Source organism: Carcharodon carcharias, chromosome 17 (genome assembly GCF_017639515.1).
Source record: "Carcharodon carcharias isolate sCarCar2 chromosome 17, sCarCar2.pri, whole genome shotgun sequence".
In the NCBI taxonomy this organism is placed as follows: Eukaryota; Metazoa; Chordata; class Chondrichthyes; order Lamniformes; family Lamnidae; genus Carcharodon; species Carcharodon carcharias.
In genome coordinates, this window is record NC_054483.1 from 26,623,684 (window position 1) to 26,642,832 (window position 19,149).

The 19,149-nt window shown below is 46.5% G+C and overlaps 1 protein-coding gene across 1 annotated transcript in view; it reads left to right on the forward strand.

Annotated features, from left to right (window-relative positions):
* Positions 1 to 5,333: 5,333 nt before the first annotated feature.
* bin3 (bridging integrator 3) overlaps positions 5,334 to 19,149 on the forward strand; it is a 128,462-nt gene continuing 114,646 nt past the window's right edge. Inside the window, exon 1 of the mRNA XM_041210347.1 lies at positions 5,334 to 5,449. Coding sequence (XP_041066281.1) covers positions 5,442 to 5,449 — 8 coding nt within the window. The 5' untranslated portion in view covers positions 5,334 to 5,441. The remainder of the gene's footprint in view (positions 5,450 to 19,149) is intronic.

Consider the following 19,149-nt stretch of genomic DNA (forward strand, 5'->3'; position numbering starts at 1 on the left):
ATACAAGGCGGACGGGTTGCACCTGAACCGGAATGGGACCAACATCCTTGCGGGGAGGTTTGCTCATGCTGTTGGGGAGGGTTTAACCTAACTTGGCAGGGGGATGGGATCCTGAGATGAGGTTCAGCAGGAGGAGATGCGCAGCCAAACTTAGAAGAGAGAGCAAGTGAGTCTGGAAGGCATAGAAATAAAAGGCCCGTTAAGGCACAAGGGAGTTTGGCAAGGTTGGATGGTATTTATTTTCACGCAAGAGGTCTGACGAATAAGGCAGATGAGTTGAGGGCACAAATTAACACATGGAAGTATGATGTCATTGCTGTCACAGAGACATGGTTGAGAGAGGACAGGATTGGCAGCTCAATGTTCCAGGATATAGGGTCTTCAGGTGAGACAGGAAGGAGGTAAAAGAGGAGGGGGTATCGTAATATTGATCAAGGAATCAATTACAGCAGTAAGGAGGGATGACATCTTAGAAGGCTCCTCAAATGAAGCCATATGGGTAGAACTGAAAAACAAAAAAGGAGCGATCACATTGCTGGGAGTGTACTATAAGTCTCCAAATAGAGAGAAATAGAGGAGCATATATGTAGGCAAATTTCAGAGAAATGTAAAAATAATAGGGTAGTAATAGTGGGATTTCAACTTCCCCAACATTAACTGGGTTAGTCATAATGTGATAAGTTTAGAAGGAGTGGATTTCTTAAAATGTATCCAGGAGAGCTTTTTAAACCAGTACGTAGTTGGTCCTACAAGACATGGAGTGATCCTGGACTTAATTCTAGGGAATGAAGCTGGGAAAGTCGTAGAGGTATCAGCAGGGGAGCATCTTGCAGATGTGATCATACCTCTGTTAGGTTCAAGGTTGTTATGGAAAAGGGCAAGGATGGGCCAGAAATCAGAGTTCTAAATTGAGAGAAGGCCAATTTTAATAAGATCAAATATGATTTGGCCATAGTGGACTGGGACCAGCTACTTTTAGGTAAATCTGTGTCAGAGCAGTGGGGCTCATTTAAGAAGGAAATAGAGAGAGTACAGGGCCAACATATTCCAGTAAAGATGAAGGATGGGGCTAACAAATCCAGGCAACCCTGGATGTTGGGGGCAATACAAGATTGGATAAAGAGAAAAAGGGAAGCTTATGGCAGATACCGACGGCTCAAAACAGCGGATGACCTAGAGGAGTATAGAATGTGTTGGGGGGAACTTAAAAAGGAAATTAGGAGAGTAAAAAGGGGGCATGAAGATATTGACAGGTAAAATAAAGGAAAATCCAAAGTTATTTTACAAGTACATTAAGAGTAAGAGGGTAACTAGGGAAAGAGTAGGACTCATTAAGGACCATGGTGGTAATTTGTACGTGGAGCCGGAAGACATAGGGTTCTAAGTGAATACTTTGTGTCGGTGTTCACAGGTGAAAGGGAAGACGTGGGTGTGGAAATCAGGCAGAAGGACTGTGATATAATTAAAGAAATTAGCATAGAAAGGGAGGAGGTTTTAAGTGGTATGGCAGGCTTAAAAGTAGATAAATCTCCAGGCCCGGATGAAATGTATCCTAGGTTGTTGAGTGAGGCAAGGCAGGAGATAGCAGGGGCGCTGGCAATAATTTTCAAACCTCTCTGGCCACAGGAGACGTTCCAGAGGACTGGAGGACAGCCAATGTGGTACCGTTATTCAAGAAGGGAGGAAGGAATAAACCAGGGAACTACAGGCCAATCAGTCTAACCTCAGTGGTGGGAAAACTATTGGAAGCAATTCTGAGGGACAGAATTAATCTACACTTGGAGAGGCAGGGATTAATCAAGGACAGTCAGCATGGTTTTGTTAATAGGAGGTCATGTCTGACCACCTTGATTGAATTTATTGAAGAGGCTACCAGGTGTGCAGATGAGGGCAATGCATTTGACATAGTCTACTTGGGCTTCAGCAAGGCTTTTGATAAGGCCCCACATGGGATACTGATAATGAAGGAAAGAGCCCATGGAATCCAAGGCAATTTGGCAAATTGGATCCAGAATTGGCTGAGTGGCAGGAAGCAGAGGGTGATGTTCGAGGGGTGTTTTTGTGACTGGATGCCTGTGTCCAGTGGGGTTCCACAGGGATCGGTGTTGGGTCCCTTGCTGTTTGTGTTACATATAAATGATTTAGACTTGAATGTAGGAGGGTTGACCTGGAAGTTCATGGATGACACGAAAATTGGTGGGATGTTAAATAGTGAGGAGGATAGCCTGAGATTACAGGAGGATATAGATGGGCTGGTCAGATGGGCTGATCAGTGGCAAATGGAATTTAATCCGGATAAGTGTGAGGTGATGCACTTGGGCAGGACAAACAAGGTACGGGAATGAATACACGATGAAAGGTAGGACCCTGGGAAGTACTGAGGATGAGAGGGACCTTGGTGTGCATGTCCACCGGTCCCTTAAGGTAAGCGGGACAGCTAGATAAGGTGGTTGAGAAGGCATATGGGACAATTGCCTTTATTAGCTGAGGCATAGAATATAAGAGCAGGGAGGTTATGCTGGAACTGTATAAAACGCTGGTTAGGCCACAGCTAGATTGTTGTGTGCAGTTCTGGAATCTGCATTATAGGAAGGATGTGATTGCACAAGAGAGAGTGCAAAGGAAATTTATCAGGATGCTGCCTGGGCTGGAGAGTTTTAGTTATGAGGAGAGATTGGATAGACAGGGGTTATTTTCTCTGGAGTGGAGGAGATTGAGGGGGGACATGATTGAGGTGTATAAAATTATGAGGGGCATAGATAGGGTAGACAGGGAAGAACTTTTCCCCTTGGTGGAGGGATCAATAACCAGGGGGCATAGATTAAGGGAAGGGGCAGGAGGTTTAGAGGGGATGTGAGGAAGAATTTTTTCACCCAGAGGGTGTTGGGAATCTGGAACTCGCTGCCTGATAGGGTGATAGAGGTAGAACCCCTCATAACATTTAAGAAGTATTTGGATGTGCACTTGCGATCCATGGCATACAAGGCTATGGGTCTAATGATGGAAAATGGGATTAGAATAGTTAGGTACTTGTTTGACCAGTGCAGACTTGATGGTCCGAAGGGCCTTTTTCTGTGCTGTAGACCTCTATGACTCTATGACTCTAACTCCCTTAGAGATGTCAGGAGGATGGCAGAGGTGCCGGGTGTTGGATACAAGCCTGCTATATACCATGTGATGGGTGTTTACATTGACTGCTGGTTGTGATTGACTAAGGAGCGGTTATGGAGTCACAGGTATGTCTGAACAATAATTGGTTTATTGGACGAACATAACTACGGCTGGACAAGACGACAGTCGAAGCCATGAGCTTTCTCCTTCTTGCCTTCATCTGGGCAGTACTTCTTCATTAGCCCTTTCAGCCCTGAACACCCCGAATACTGCAGTTTATGCAGAAGAAGGGTGGAATTTCTCACTGATTTTCATCTGCCCCACCCAGGCTCAGTTTATATTGGGCAGAAGGGGAAGAGGTGAAATGCCTGGGACATTTCAACTATCTTTAGGAAAACATCGGGACACCGGGGCATTTAATGAAAACCTGGGACTATCACATCGAATCACAGAATCTCACAGTGCAGAAGAGGCCCTTCGGCCCATCGAGTCTGCACCGACATATGAGAAACACCTGACCTACCTACCTAATCCCATTTACCAGCACTTGGCCCATAGCCTCGAATGTTATGATGTGCCAAGTGCTCATCCAGGTACTTTTTAAAGGTTGTGAAGCAACCTGCCTCCAACACCCTCCCAGGCAGTGCATTCCAGACCGTCACCACCCTCTGGGTAAAGAAGTTTTTCCTCCCATCTCCCCTGAACCTCCTGCCCCTCACCTTGAACTTATGTCCCCTTGTGAGTGACCCTTCAACTAATCAGGTCGCCTCTCAGTCTTCTCTGCTCCAATAAAAACAATCCAAGTCTATCCAACCTCTCTTCATAACCTAAATGTTTCATCCCAGGCAACATCCTGGTGAATCTCCTCTGCACTCCCTCCAGTGCAATCACATCTTTCCTATAATGTGGCGACCAGAACTGCACACAGTACTCCAGCTGTGGCCTCACCAAAGTTCTATACAACTCCAACACGATCTCCCTACTTTTGTAATCTGTGCCTCGATTGATAAAGGCAAGTGTCCCATATGCCTTTTTCACCACCCCACTAACATGCCCATCCGCCTTCAGAGATCTATGGACACACATGCCAAGGTCCCTTTGTTCCTCAGAACTTCCTAGTGTCATACCATTCATTGAATACTTCCTTGTCAGATTACTCCTTCCAAAGTGTATCACCTCACACTTTTCAGGGTTAAATTCCATCTGCCACTTACCTGCCTATTTGACCATCCCGCCTATATCTTCCTATAGCCCAAGACACTCAACCTCACTGTTAACCATCCGGCCAATCTTTGTGTCATCCGCAAACTTACTAATCCTACCCTCCCCATAGTCATCTATGTCGTTTATATAAATGACAAATAATAGGGGACCCAGCACAGATCCCTGTGGTATGCCACTGGACACTGGCTTCCAGTCACTAAAGTATCCTTTTGTCAACACCCTCTGTCTCCTACAACTAAGCCAATTTTGAATCCACCTTATCAAATTACCCTGTATCCCATGTGCATTTGCCTTCTTTATTAGTCTCCCATGTGGGACCTTGTCAAAGGCTTTGCTGAAATCCATATAAACTACATCAACTGCACTACCCTCATCTACACACCTGGTCACCTCCTCAAAAAATTCAGTCAAATTTGTTAGGCATGACGTCCCCCTGACAAAGTCATGCTGACCATCCCTGATCAAACCTTGCCTCTCCAAGTGGAGATAGATTCTCTCCTTCAGAATTTTCCCCAATAGTTTCCCTACCACTGACGTGAGACTCACTGGCCTGTAGTTCCCTGGCTTATCTCTACAACCCTTCTTAAATAGCGGAACCACATTAGCTGTTCTCCAGTCCTCTGGCACCTCCCCCGTGGCCAAAGAGAGGAATTAAAAATTTGGGTCAGAGCCCCTGCGATCTCCTCCCTTGCCTCCCTCAGCAGCCTGGGACACGAATCCCGGCAATTAAAACTGGGATGTCTGGTCACCCCAAAAAACTAGGGACGATCCCATAAGATGGGGGCTCAGTTAGTCAGCCAGTGGACTGCGGCCAAGTCTGGGGGCGGTGGGGGAGGTAAGAATAAGGAATGAATGAGGGGGTTTGTCTGCCTCTCTAATATTGACTCAGGGTTGAGCTGCAGGGGCAGGAGGGAAAGTTTGTGTTGCCTCTTGCTGTGTAATCCTGGAGGTTACAGCAACAGCTGCTGCTGACGTCACCGTGACCCCGGGGGGGGGCGGGGCCGCCCTTTGACCCCTCCCCCTCGGTGACCCCCACCCCCCCGGCTCCAGGAGACGGCGGAGCAAATCCCAGGGAAAGGAGAAGGAGGTTCGGGATCGGGATCGGGATGAGCTGGTGAGTGAGTGACGGAGGGAGAGAGCGGTCGGGATCCGCACCTGCGCTCGCACTGACTGCGGCGACCGGGCGCTGCGAGAGGCCCCGGCTCTGCGGCCCAGGAAGAGGCCCCGGGACTGAGGGTCCGGGGAAGAGGGTCAGAGCGGGAGACCCGCCCCTCCCCCCTCCCCTCTCTGCCCCCAATCCTGGGGCAGGGCAGGGCAGGGTCTGATGTCGCGGGGAGGCAAGGGTGCGGGTCTGTCGTCGCAGTGGCAGGAGCAGGGGAATAGGTAGGAGGCCGGGCGACCACCTGTCGTGTATTTCAAGGGATTGTCGCCTTTCTTTTGATGGTTCGTCCCACGACCCTTCATCAGACGTCTCTTGACCCTTAGTTTTGAGGACAGCCTAGGGGAGACTGATCCCGAGAATGTGCCCTCCCTCACCTCTTCGCTCATGCAACCTGTGGACAGCGGCTACCAGGGGGTGGGGTGGGGTGGGGGTGGAGTTCTGATCACCCTCCCCACTCTTGTGATCACTCGCACTCGCCCATCGTACCCCCTCACAATTCCCATGGTTTACAACTCCAGAACATAGCAGCAGCAGCAGCAGGCCATTTGGCCCATCGAGCCTGCTGCACCGTTCAGTAGCATCATGGCTGTGGTCTCAGCTTCACTTTCCTCAAGTGTCGATGATTTTACTTAAAAAGAGTTGGTTGCCCCGGGAGGAGCCCCAATCCTGCTGGGAGCAGGGGGAAGGGGGGTCTAGGCCTGCGAGTGGGCGGGAGTGAGGACAAGGTGGGGTGGGTTGGGATGGGCTATGGTGATGCCAGCGTGCTCTCTAAAGCCAGTCTATTTGGAAAGGAAGCTGGATTGTTATCTGAAGGGGGTGAAAAATATTGCAGGGCTCTGGGGAAAAGGAGTGGAACAAAGGGAGTAGATCCCACAGAGAGCTGCCAAGGCACGACAGGCTGAATGATCCCCCCCGGGCTCTGACTTTCCCTGTAAGCTCAGACTCTTCAAGTTGTCATGCGCAGGCACAAAATGTTATATATATAGTATGTTGGGTGGGGGATCTTTACTTGTTAAACAGGCGATGGAAGAAGAAAGGGGCTGGAGAAGGTTTGTGCGCGTGATACCAGAGTGCAGGGGTGAAGGGTGGGCTACCTCATCTTGAACCATTTGGACAGGTACTGAGGGACAGGAGGGCTGGGAGGGGCCAAGGTTGAGGAAGTTCAGAGTGGGATTTAGATTGGATCATATTGAGCTGTCAGCAGGGCCTGGGAGCGGTCTTGGATTCAGAACTTGTGGCGTGAGCAATTCTTCACAAAGCTCCCTCAGCAGTATGATAGCAGATCCACTGGGGCTGTGCAACTGGCTACAGCTTATCCTTCTTCACATTCGGTCAGGCTGCTGGGCTGTACAGCCCATGTCCAATTCCGCCTTAAGTCACTGTATTCCCTTTGAAGATTGACTCGACAAGTACTCTACAAGATAAAGAAATGTATTGAAGCCACATCACACACAAACCAATTCGCACCTATCCTGTCTGTGCCTGTGCTGAAATGAAACCACACAGGATATACTGTACCACCAAGCCTTATTGTTCACTTATTTATCAGATTTATTTTGTCATCATCTGTTGGGGAAGCTTTTTTCATTTATGTAGCATCTGTCACAATCTTCAAATATGGCTCAAAATTTTTCACAGACAACAAAATACTTCTGAAGTGTTTTGGTGTTGTGTTTTAGGGAGATACTGAAATGGTTCAAAGATGGAGTGTGGGATATGTTCTGTATTAGCTGAGGAGTTATTGACATGAACTGTCTTGTGAGTTGCAAGGTCAGTTGATGGATTTATGATCAAACCCATGTGTCTCCTTTATCGGTGACTGAAGAAACCTTTACGAAGTTGAATGATCACGTCTCAGTGCTACTGACTATATGTATGCTTGATACTTGAGATTGGCATGTCAATAGGTGATGTATAAAAGAGAGAACTGCATTGATGTGACGGCTTTTCAGACCTCGTTTGCCCCAAAACACTTCGGATCCAGTGAAATGCGTTTGAATTGTAATTGCTGCCATAACATTGAAAATGTGGTCGTCAGCTTGCTGTTTGTGGGAGCTTCCTGTGTGCAAGAGATCCCTGGTGAGGTGAGTTGTTTCAGTGGTATAGGCTGAGGCTGTTTGTCCTTTTAAATCCACATGACTGGGTGAAAGACGTCACTTCTGACAGTGCAGCACTCCCTTGGTGATCCCTAGAAGTAGCCATAATCCTGCTGGCTCAGATGAGAATGCGATCACTGAGTGAAAAGCATGTGTTGTGCGATCTGCAACAATGTCTTGAAATTACAAACATGCGAATTCGGAGTAGGCCAGTCGGTCCTTCGAGCCTTCTCCGCCATTCAATAAGATCATGGCTGATCTGATTTTTATCCTCAACTCCACGTTCCTGCCTCCCCCTCCCCCCCCGATATTCTTTCACCCCCTTGCTTATCAAGAATCTTATCTACCTCTGCTTTAAAAATATTCAAAGATTCTGCCTCTACCACCTTTTGAGGAAGAGAATTCCACTCCTCTGGGAGAAAAAAAAAATCTAATCTCATCTCCATCTTAACTAAGCACTCCTTATTTTTAAACAGTGACCCTTCATTCTAGATTCTCCCACAAGAGGAAATATCCTCTCCACATCCACTGTGTCATCTACCCCCTCAGGATCTTATATGTTTCAGCCAGGTTGCCCCTTACTCTTCTAAACGCCAATGGATACAAGCCTAATCTGTCCAACCTTTCCTCATATGGCAACCCGTCCATTCCAGGTATTAGTCTCGTCAACCTTTTCTGAACTACTTCCAATGCATTTACATCCTTCCTTAAATAAGGAAACCAATACTGTGTGCAGTACTCCAGGTGTGGTCTCACCAGTGCCTGAACTGAAGCATCACCTCCCTGCTCTTCCATTCAATTCTCCTCACAATAAAGAATAACATCCTATTTGTTTTTGTGTCACTTGGGCACCATATTGTCTGGTACCACACTTGACCTTTATATCGAGCTCAATGAGCTGTCAAGCTACAGAGATTTTCAAAGTATTGTATGTGTACATTACATTTGTGCATCAGAGCTAAGCAGTGTAAGCAAGATAGTGTTTAAATGCACCTTGTGTGCTCATTACCAAGCTAAAGACCATTGAAAAAGCTACAAGAATGACTCAGTGGTTAGCACTCTCGTCTCTGAGACATAGGGTTCTGCACTTGACATGTTTGAGCACATAATCAAAGTTTACAATCCAATGCTGCATTGCCGGAAATGCTGTATTTTGCTGTAAACCAAGGCCCCATCGAGTCAATGTGAAAGGTGCCATGACCACTACTTTGAAGAAGAGCAGGGGAGTTCTCTCAGGTTTCCTGGCCAATTTTTATCCCTCAATAAACATCACCTAAATAAAAGCTTATTGTCATATTGCTGCTTTGGGGAGTTTGCTGTTTGTGGGAGCTTGCTGTGCATAAATTAGCTGCCTTATTGAATGGGGGAACAGGCAAAAGGGGCTGAATGGCCTTCTCCAAACTCTACATCCTTGTGAAATACTTGATTGCACAGGGATTGAATGTAATAACACAGCAGGTTTACTGAGTTCACATGTGTGTATTTGGACCTGTGAGGGGCAGGTTCAAAATCCAACCACAAAGTTAGCAGTAAATGCATTGAGCGTTTGTGCTGACAGACTGTGGAAATGATTTGTAAACCTCTAAGAAGCCTCATGCATTCATTGCATCTGTAGTCCACTCACTTGTCAGTCACATCAGTCATGTTTCTGCCTTTCTGGAGAACAGATGTCAGGGAGCTGCAATTGGAATCGAAGGCACATTGCGCTAATGTGTTACACCACTGGGCTGCTGGAGACCATCAAACTGAAAAGCAGTGTTTTTTTTTTCTCCTCCTCTTGTTCATTATAGCTTTAAACTTCCTAGGAGGCTTTAATTCTCTCTCAGGTTTTAAGAGAACTCTTTTACAGAATTCAGCATGTCAACTCAATTTTTGTTTGGTCCCTGGTGGTGGAACTTGAGGTGGTTTTAAGATTCTGTAATTCTCCCATTGCAAAGAACAGTAATTGGCTATGTCCTATTCTTCTTGGTGAGTGCAGTGATATTTCTCAGGAAAACACCCACCAACTCCTGGAGCTGGGCCTTTCAGAGTGATGTCAGGAACGGGAGCGGAAATTTGGAACTCTTTTCCCCCCAAAAAGCTGTTGAGGCTGGAATTCAATTGAAATTTTTAAAGCTAAGATTGATAGATTTCTGTTCACCACTTGTCAACTGTGATGGGGATAGTCTTGAACTTCAAAAGAACATAGACATGTTGGTGGATTAGACAGACAAGTGTGATATGAAGTTCAATGCAGAGAAGTGTGAGGTAATTCATCTTGGCAGGAAGAATATGGAGGTACAGTATAAAATAAAGGCAGGCTCTAAAGGAGGTGCAGGAACAGAGGGACCTCAGTGTATATGTCCATAAGTCCATAACAGGGCATGTTGAGAGAGCAGTTCATAAAGCAGACAGTTTCTTAGGCTTTATTATTAGGGACATTGAGTACAAGCATAAAGAGGTCATGTTGAACTTGTATAAGACGTGAGTTAGGTCTTGTCTGGAGTACTTCGTCCAGTTCTGCGCACCATGCTTGAGGAAAGATGTGAAGGCATTGGAGCGAGCACAATAAGGAGATTCACAAGAATGATTCCCAGGGTGAAGAACTGTAGCTATGAGGATAGATTGGAGAGTTTGGGACTGTTTTTCTTGGGGAAAAGAACGTTGAGAGCAGACTTGATAGAGGTATTCAAGATCCTGAGGGCTAAAAATGGGGTAAATAGTGAGAAACTGTTCCCACTCAAGGAAGCATCAAGAACAAGAAGGCACAGATTCAAAATAATTGGCAAAAGGAGTAAAAGTGATGTGAGGAAATTTTTTTTCACCCTTGGAGTCTGGAACGAGCTACCTGAGAAGGTGGTGAAGGCAGATTCGATCAAGGTATTCAAAGGGGAATTGGAATGCGACCTGAAAAGAGAGAGAATGTGTAAGGTTACAGGGATGAGGCAGGGATTTGGGATTAGGGAGAATGGTCTTTCAGAGAGCCGGTGTGGACTTGATGGGCCGAATGGCCACCTCCTGCACTGTAAGGGTATGAAGAGTGAAAGAACCAAGGTGGAGTTTAGATACAAATGAGCCACGATCTAATTGATGGAACAGGCTTGAGGGGCTGAATAGCCTCCCTTGTTCCTATGACCTCAGTCCCCTGCACATCTGAGCCAAGGGCTTTCACATTCAGCCCTGCATTTCTCCTGGATGTGAATAACAACACCTTTTTATTCCACTGACGAGGGAAAGGTCCCAAAGTGAGTCCCAGATAGACATGAGGAGAATGGCTCCTGAGCGGGCTGACCAAAACCTTGCTCAAAGTAGTGGTTTTTAAGGAGATTCTTAAAGGGGAAGAGAGTGAGGTGAGGGAGTTGAGGGACGGAAGCAGGGACTCAGATGGCTGTGTTTCGTAACCATTATCCATGTTTGGTCTATGCTTTACACATGAATAGAATTATCCTTGTTACTGTTTTGTCCTCCCGAGAAAAATATCACAACAGCATACTTGACGTGCAAGACAGCTTTTTAAGCACTTGGTGCCTTGAGCTGCAATAACAGCTTCTACAGAGCAAGGACAAAGTCTGGATGAACTAGTTAAATAGCTGAGGTAACTGGCATTGTTGAGCGATGTGAAAGCTCAGAAGGAATCAAATCTAAAACACACGTGTGGTTCTTTGTGTTGCTGCTGCAGTGTTCAAGCCACCAGCCGTTTTCAGCTCAGCAACGAGAGCGGTTTCACTGCTCAATGCTCAGTGGCATTGTCAATTAGCAGAGAAAAGAAATTGGCTATTAATTCACTTCTTCAACTATGAATGCCAAGGCCATGCCGAGGTATTTGGAATGTTTCGCGCACACTTAATATTCTTTGACATCCAATTTCTTACTTTGTCAGCACTTGTGTTAATGTGACCTTATTTACATCTGAACACAAGGCCCCTGGCATTGCAGGTTGGTTGCTGCAAGTCTGTACAATTGCCCTTGATAAAACTCTGAATGGCTGGCAGGCTGTGCTCATTTTAATAGCAGCAAAGTGCATACAAATGCCCAATGTTCATAATGCTTGTTGTAATATGGTGAAAGAGTACTTTATTCAATATTAATAGGAATTTGAAACATGTCTTAATTCATATGCTGCCCTGTGATCTCAAGTGTATAATCACTGCCCGGGTCAGCGTTTATGAGAATCTAGACTGTAGTTTGAACTGGACTCCATCTGTCCTGCAAGCTTACAAAATAATAACATTCTCTCTTCAGGACAACTTACATCTTGGAGCAATTCTACTGTCTCCTGTTAGTATGCAGGTTCCAGACAGGCAATGGAAGGAAAGAGTAAACTCACCACATGTATTTCTTCTGTCCCTCTGGCCCCAATATTGATGCCAATGGACGGTGATCATTTGAACTTTGCTGCGAGTTTTCCCCATGAAAGTTGTTTTGCGACTGTTTGTTTAGTTTGAGCAAAGGGGCTTGCAACTGTTCTCTGTCAGGTGAGACGTTAAACTGAGGCCCCCATCTGCCTGCCAGGTAGATGTAAAAGTATTCCCACAGCCGCTATATTAAAAGGAGAGCAGGCAAGTTCTTCCCCCATGTCCTGGCCAATATTTATCCCCCAATCAGCACCACAGAAACAGATATCTGCTCACTTTCACATTGTTTTTTTTTGCAGGAGCTTGCTGTGCAGAAATTAGCTGTTGTGTTTTATACATTACACCAGTAATGACACTTCAAAAATACCTGATTGTAGAGTGCTTTGGGATGTTCGAGCTTGTGAAAAGCTCAACATAATCAAAAGTCTTTTCTTTTATCGCATTATTGGTGAAGATCCTTGTTAATGCTGTGTGTCGTTGAGTCCAGCTTCATCTCTATTCCTGCTGCATGCTCATTGTCAGATGATTGCTCATCATGGCTTCATGAAGCTATGATATCACAATGGGGTAAGTAGAAGAGGCAGGTAAGTATCTCAAAACAAAAACAGAATTACCTGGAAAAACTCAGCAGGTCTGGCAGCATTGGTGGAGAAGAAAAGAGTTGACGTTTCGAGCCCTCATGACCCTTCAGCAGAACTGGGTGCATCCAAGGAGAGGGGTGAAATATAAGCTGGTTTAAGGTGGGTGTTGGGGTGGGGGGGGGGGGGGGGGGGGGGGGGGGGGGGGGGCGCGTGGTTTGGGTGGGGGGGAGGGAAGTGGAGGGGGGTGGTGTGGTTGTAGGGACAAGCAAGCAGTGATAGGAGCAGATCATCAAAATATGTCACAGACAAAAGAACACAGAGGTGTTGAAGTTGGTGATATTATCTAAACGAATGTGCTAATTAAGAATGGATGGTAGGGCACTCAAGGTACAGCTCTAGTGAGGGTGGGGGGGCATAAAAGATTTAAAAATAATGGAAATGCGTGGGAAAAGAACAATCTATATAAATTATTGGAAAAACAAAAGGAAGGGGGAAGAAACAGAGAGAGGATGGGAAAGGAGGAGGGAGTTTAAGATCTAAAGTTGTTGAATTCAATATTCAGTCCAGAAGGCTGTAAAGTGCCTAGTCGGAAGATGAGGTGCTGTTTCTCCAGTTTGTGCTGGGCTTCACTGGAACAATGCAGAAAGCCAAGGACAGACATGTGGGCAAGAGAGCAGGGTGGAGTGTTAAGATGGCAAGCGACAGGGAGGTTTGGGTCATTCTTGCGGACAGAATGCAGGTGTTCTGCAAAGCGGTCACCCAGTTTACGTTTGGTCACTCCAATGTAGAGGAGACCGCATTGGGAGCAACGAATGCAGTAGACTAAGTTGGGGGAAATGCAAGTGAAATGCTGCTTCACTTGAAGTGAGTGTTTGGGCCCTTGGACGGTGAGGAGAGAGGAAGTGAAGGGGCAGGTGTTGCATCTTTTGCGTGGGGATGGGGAGGTGCCATAGGTGGGGGTTGAGGAGTAGGGGGTGATGGAGGAGTGGACCAGGGTGTCCCGGAGGGAACGATCCCTACGGAATGCCGCCGGGGGGGTGAAGGGAAGATGTGTTTGGTGGTGGCATCATGCTGGAGTTGGCGGAAATGGCGGAGGATGATCCTTTGAATGCGGAGGCTGGTGGGGTGATAAGTGAGGACAAGGGGGACCCTATCATGTTTCTGGGAGGGAGGAGAAGGCATGAGGGCGGATGCGCGGGAGATGGGCCGGACACGGTTGAGGGCCCTGTCAATGACCGTGGGTGGGAAACCTCGGTAAAGGAAGAAGGAGGACATGTCAGAGGAACTGTTTTTGAAGGTAGCATCATCAGAACAGATGCGACGGAGGCAAAGGAATTGAGAGAATGGGATGGAGTCCTTACATGAAGCGGGGTGTGAGGAGCTGTAGTCGAGGTAGCTGTGGGAGTCGGTAGGCTTGTAATGGCTATTGGTGAACAGTTTATCACCAGAGATTGAGACAGAGAGGTCATGGAAGGGAAGGGAAGTGGTCAGAGATGGACCACGTGAAAATGATGGAGGGTTGGAGATTGGAAGCAAAATTAATAAATTTTTCCAAGTCCCGATGAGAGCATGACGCAGCACCGAAGTAATCATCGATGTACCGGAGAAAGAGTTGTAGAAGGGGGCCGGAGTAGGACTGGAACAAGGAATGTTCCACGTACCCCATAAAGAGACTGGCATAGCCGCCTGTTTCATAGCTGCTTCATGCTCTCTTCGGGACTTGGAAAAATTTATTAATTTTGCTTCCAATCTCCACCCCTCCATCATTTTCACGTGGTCCATCTCTGACACTTCCCTTCCCTTCCTTGACCTCTCTGTCTCAATCTCTGATGATAGACTGTCCACCAATATCCATTACAAGCCTACCGACTCCCACAGCTACCTCAACTACAGCTCCTCACACCCTGCTTCCTGTAAGGACTCCATCCCATTCTCTCAATTCCTTTGCCTCCGTCGCATCTGTTCTGATGATGCTACCTTCAAAAACAGTTCCTCTGACATGTCCTCCTTCTTCCTTTACCAATGTTTCCCACCCACGGTCATTGACAGGGCCCTCAACCGTGTCCGGCCCATCTCGTGCGCATCCGCCCTCACGCCTTCTCTTCCCTCCCAGAAACATGATAGGGTCCCCCTTGTCCTCACTTATCACCCCACCAGCCTCCGCATTCAAAGGATCATCCTCCGCCATTTCCGCCAACTCCAGCATGATGCCACCACCAAACACATCTTCCCTTCATCCCCCCGGCAGCATTCCGTAGGGATCGTTCCCTCCGGGACACCCTGGTCCACTCCTCCATCACCCCCTACTCCTCAACCCCCACCTATGGCACCTCCCCATGTCCACGCAAAAGATGCAACACCTGCCCCTTCACTTCCTCTCTCCTCACCGTCCAAGGGCCCAAACACTCACTTCAAGTGAAGCAGCATTTCACTTGCATTTCCCCCAACTTAGTCTACTGCATTTGTTGCTCCCAATGCGGTCTCCTCTACATTGGAGTGACCAAACGTAAACTGGGTGACCGCTTTGCAGAACACCCGCGGTCTGTCCGCAAGAATGACCCAAACCTCCTTGTCGCTTGCCATTTTAACATTTCACCCTGCTCTCTTGCCCACATGTCTGTCCTTGGCTTGCTGCGTTGTTCCAGTGAAGCCCAGTGCAAACTGGAGGAACAGCACCTCATCTTCCGACTAGGCACTTTACAGCCTTCTGGACTGAATATTGAATTCAACAACTTTAGATCTTAAACTCCCTCCTCCTTCCCCACCCCCTTTCTATTTCTTCCCCCTTTTGTTTTTTCCAATAATTTATATAGATTTTTCTTTTCCCACCTATTTCCATTATTTTTAAATCTTTTATGCCCTCCCACCCCCACTAGAGCTATACCTTGAGTACCTTACCATCCATTCTTAATTAGCACATTCGTTTAGATAATATCACCAACTTCAACACCTATGTGTTCTTTTGTTCGTGACATCTTTTGATTATCTGCTTGCTTGTCCCTACAACCACACCACCCCCCTCCACTTCTCTCCCCCCGCCCAACCCAAACCCCCCCCCGCCCCCCACTTTAAACCAGCTTATATTTCACCCCTTTCCTTGGATTCATCCAGTTCTGCTGAAGGATCATGATGACTCGAGACGTCAACTCTTTTCTTCTCTGCCGATGCTGCCAGACCTGCTGAGTTTTTCCAGGTAATTCTGTTTTTGTTTTGAATTTCCAGCATCTGCAGTTTTTTGTTTTTATAGGTAAGTATCTCAGTTGGCCCGGGGACTGAACTCAGGCTGCCAGCGTAATTTTATGCCACACTCAAACCAACTGAGCTGACGGCCCCTCCAGTACAGCTTGATTGATTTGTGCAACTGGTGCTTGTGTCAAAGACCAATTTCTTGACCAGGAAAGGGTGAGGTTTTTAGCTGATGATTTACAGTCCTCCTATCAGCAGGGTCAGCGAGTTCAAGTGTGGAGAATTCATTTGAAATGCCGATCAGAAATGTTTGAAAATAGAGTTGTGTCCCTGCCTGTGGGCACAGAGGGAACCGTATTTATAGCGTATCTTCCGACTCCCATTTCTAGGCTCTGTACTTGGACTAGAAAAACCACGGAAGCTGGAGTTGGACTGGCTGAAAGCATGCAGCAAGCACAGGCAGTTCGCCTATAGGGGTATAATGCATGTTTTAAATCCACTGTCTCGCTCGCTGTGAAATTATGTGGCGCCTTGGCACAGCAGAAGAAAATGTAATCAAATGAGAAAATGCTGGAAATACTCAGCAGGTTAGGCAGCATCTGTGGAGAAAGAAACCAAGTGAATGTTACAGCTCTTTCGATGAGGCAATTTATAGCCTTCTGGACTAAACATTGGGTTCAATAATTTCAGCCAATAATCTCTGTTCCCATTTTGTTTCCTTTTCTTTGCATATGCCAGTCTCAACTTGATATTCTCTTGTTTTTGCTTTTGGCTCGTTATTCTGCAGCTCATACTTACTCTGGACAGATCTTCTGTTTCTTTGCTTTTTCTTTACTATGCCCCACCCAACTCTTTTGTCATTCAATGTCTGCTGCCTACTGGCCTCTCTCACACCTTCCCTTGTGTTCTTTTTCCACCCTCCCCCATGTGACCTATTCCATTTCTGGCTTCACCCTAGTTCTGATGTAAGGTCACCGACCTGTTAACTTGGTTCTTCTCTCCACGGTTGCTGCTGTTTTCATTTCAGATTTCCACTCCCTGCACTGTTTTGTGTGATATCGTTACTCCAGCTGCTCTTTCCCTTGGCTGTCGATTTTCTGCCATTGCTCGTGCTGTTTAATGATACTTGATGCTATCATGACGATGATGATGCTGTGTTCTCGTGCTTTATATTGCGTTATTCCGGAATCGTGCTAGGATACCTTTACTGGCCGGAGTAATTCCAGCAGTGGGCATTAAGACCCTGTGGAAAAACAGGCTGCTCTGGCTGCCAGTTTAACAAAAGCTGCACACTTTAACCTTCAGTTGCCTGTTGCTGGGGGGGGTGGACCCAGGCAGCCGGAGCCAATGGGGGAAAACCAGTTGAAATAAAACTGAAAATGCTGGAGGAAGATCCATCTGCATTTGAAAGAGAGAAGGCAGCCTAACCATGGGTTGGACAGAGACGTTTTGACAGGCTTAATGTTAGACTCATAGACGTTTACAGCACAGAAGGAGGCCATTTGGCCCATCGTGTCCACATCGGTCAACTAAGATCTGACTACATTAATCCCATGTTCCAGCACTTGGCTCATAGCCCTGGAGGCTGTGGCAACACAAGTGAATATATAAATACTTCTTAATACGAGAGTTTCTGACTGAATCACCCTTTCAGGCAGTGAGTTCCAGATTCCCACCTGGGTGAAAAAAATTCTCCTCAACTCCCTTCTTAGCCTTCTACCTCTGAATCTATGCCCCCTTGTTACTGACCCCTCTACTAATGGAAAAAGTGCCTTCATATCCACCCTATCCATGCCCCTCATAATCTTATACACCTCTATCAGGTCCCCTCTCAATCTTCGCTGCTCCAAGGAAAACAACCCCAGCCTATTCAATTTTCCCTCATAGCTCAGATCATCCAGCCTAGGCAGCATCCTGTAAATCTCCTCTGCACCCTCTCCAGTGTAATCACATCCTTCCTATATTGTGGTGACCAGAAGTGCACGCTGTACTCCAGTTGTAGCCTAACCAGGTTTTATACAGTTCCAGCATAACCTCCCTGTTCTTGTATTCTATGCCTTGGCTAATGAAGGCAAGTATCCCATATGTCTTCTGAACCACCTTGTCTACCTGCCTTGCTACCTTCAGGGATCTGTGGATATGCACACCAAGGTCCTTCTGATCTTCAGTACTTTGCAGGGTCCTACCATTCATAGTTAACCCCTTGCCTTGTTAGCCATCTCCAAGTGCAATACTTCCCACTTTTCCGGGTTGAATTCTATTTTCCACTGTTCTGCCCGCCTGACTAGTCCGTTGATATCTTCCTGCAGTTTACGGCTATCCTCCTTGCTCTTTATATATTTAAAAAGCCCCTTTGGATTTTCCTTTATTTTATCCACCAATGCTTTCTCATGCACTCTCTTAGCTTTCCTAATTCCCTTTTGAAGTTCCCTCCTGTACTTTTTATACTCCTTGAGGGACTCTGCCATATTGAGCCCTCGGTATTTGCCATAACCTCTTTTTTTCTTAATCCTAACCTTTGTCCCTTGACATCCAGGGTTCTCCGGACTTGCTCCCCCCGCCCTGTCTTTATGGGAACATATTTGCCCTGTACTCTTGCTATTCCCTCCTTGAATGCCTCCCACTGCTCTGACACAGTTTTATCTGCAAGTAGCTGCTCCCAGTCCACTTGGGCAAAATCATACCTCATCTTAGTAAAATTAGCCTTTCCCCAGTTTAGAACTTTTATTCCCAGCCCAACCTTATCCTTTTTCATAATATCCTAAATAACTGAGTTATGGTCACTATCTCCAAAATGCTCCCCTACTGATATGCCTTCCACCTGCCCGGGATCATTTCTGAATATTAGGTCCAGAACTGCCCCCTCCCTTGTTGGGCTTTCTACATACTGGCTAAAAAAGTTCTCCTACAGATTGGAGGGTGGCAAATGTAACCCCACTATTTAAAAAAGGAGGGAGGGGATAAAACAGAATTACAGACCAGTTAGCCTAACATTAGTCGTGGGGAAAATGCTAGAGTCTCATATAAAAGACGTGGTAACAGAACACTTAAGCATTACGGGATTAGACAAAGTCAGCATGAGTTTATGAAAGGGAAATCATGCTTAACTAATCTTCTGGAGTTTTTTGAGCATGTAACTAGTAGAATAGATAAGGTAGAACTAGTGGATGTGGTGTATTTGGATTTCAAGAAGGCTTTTGATTAGGTCCCACATAAGAGGCTAGTGGGAAAAATTAAAGCACAAATGATTGCAGGTAATATACTGGCATAGATTGAGAATTGGTTGACAGACCAGAAACAGAGTGGGAATAAATTGGTCTTTTTCCAGGTGGCAGGCGGTGACTAGTGGTGTACCGCAGGGATCGGTGCTCGGGCCCAAGCTATTCACAATATATATAAATTACTTGAGTGAGGGAACCAAATGCAATATTTCTAAATTTGCTGATGACGCAAAA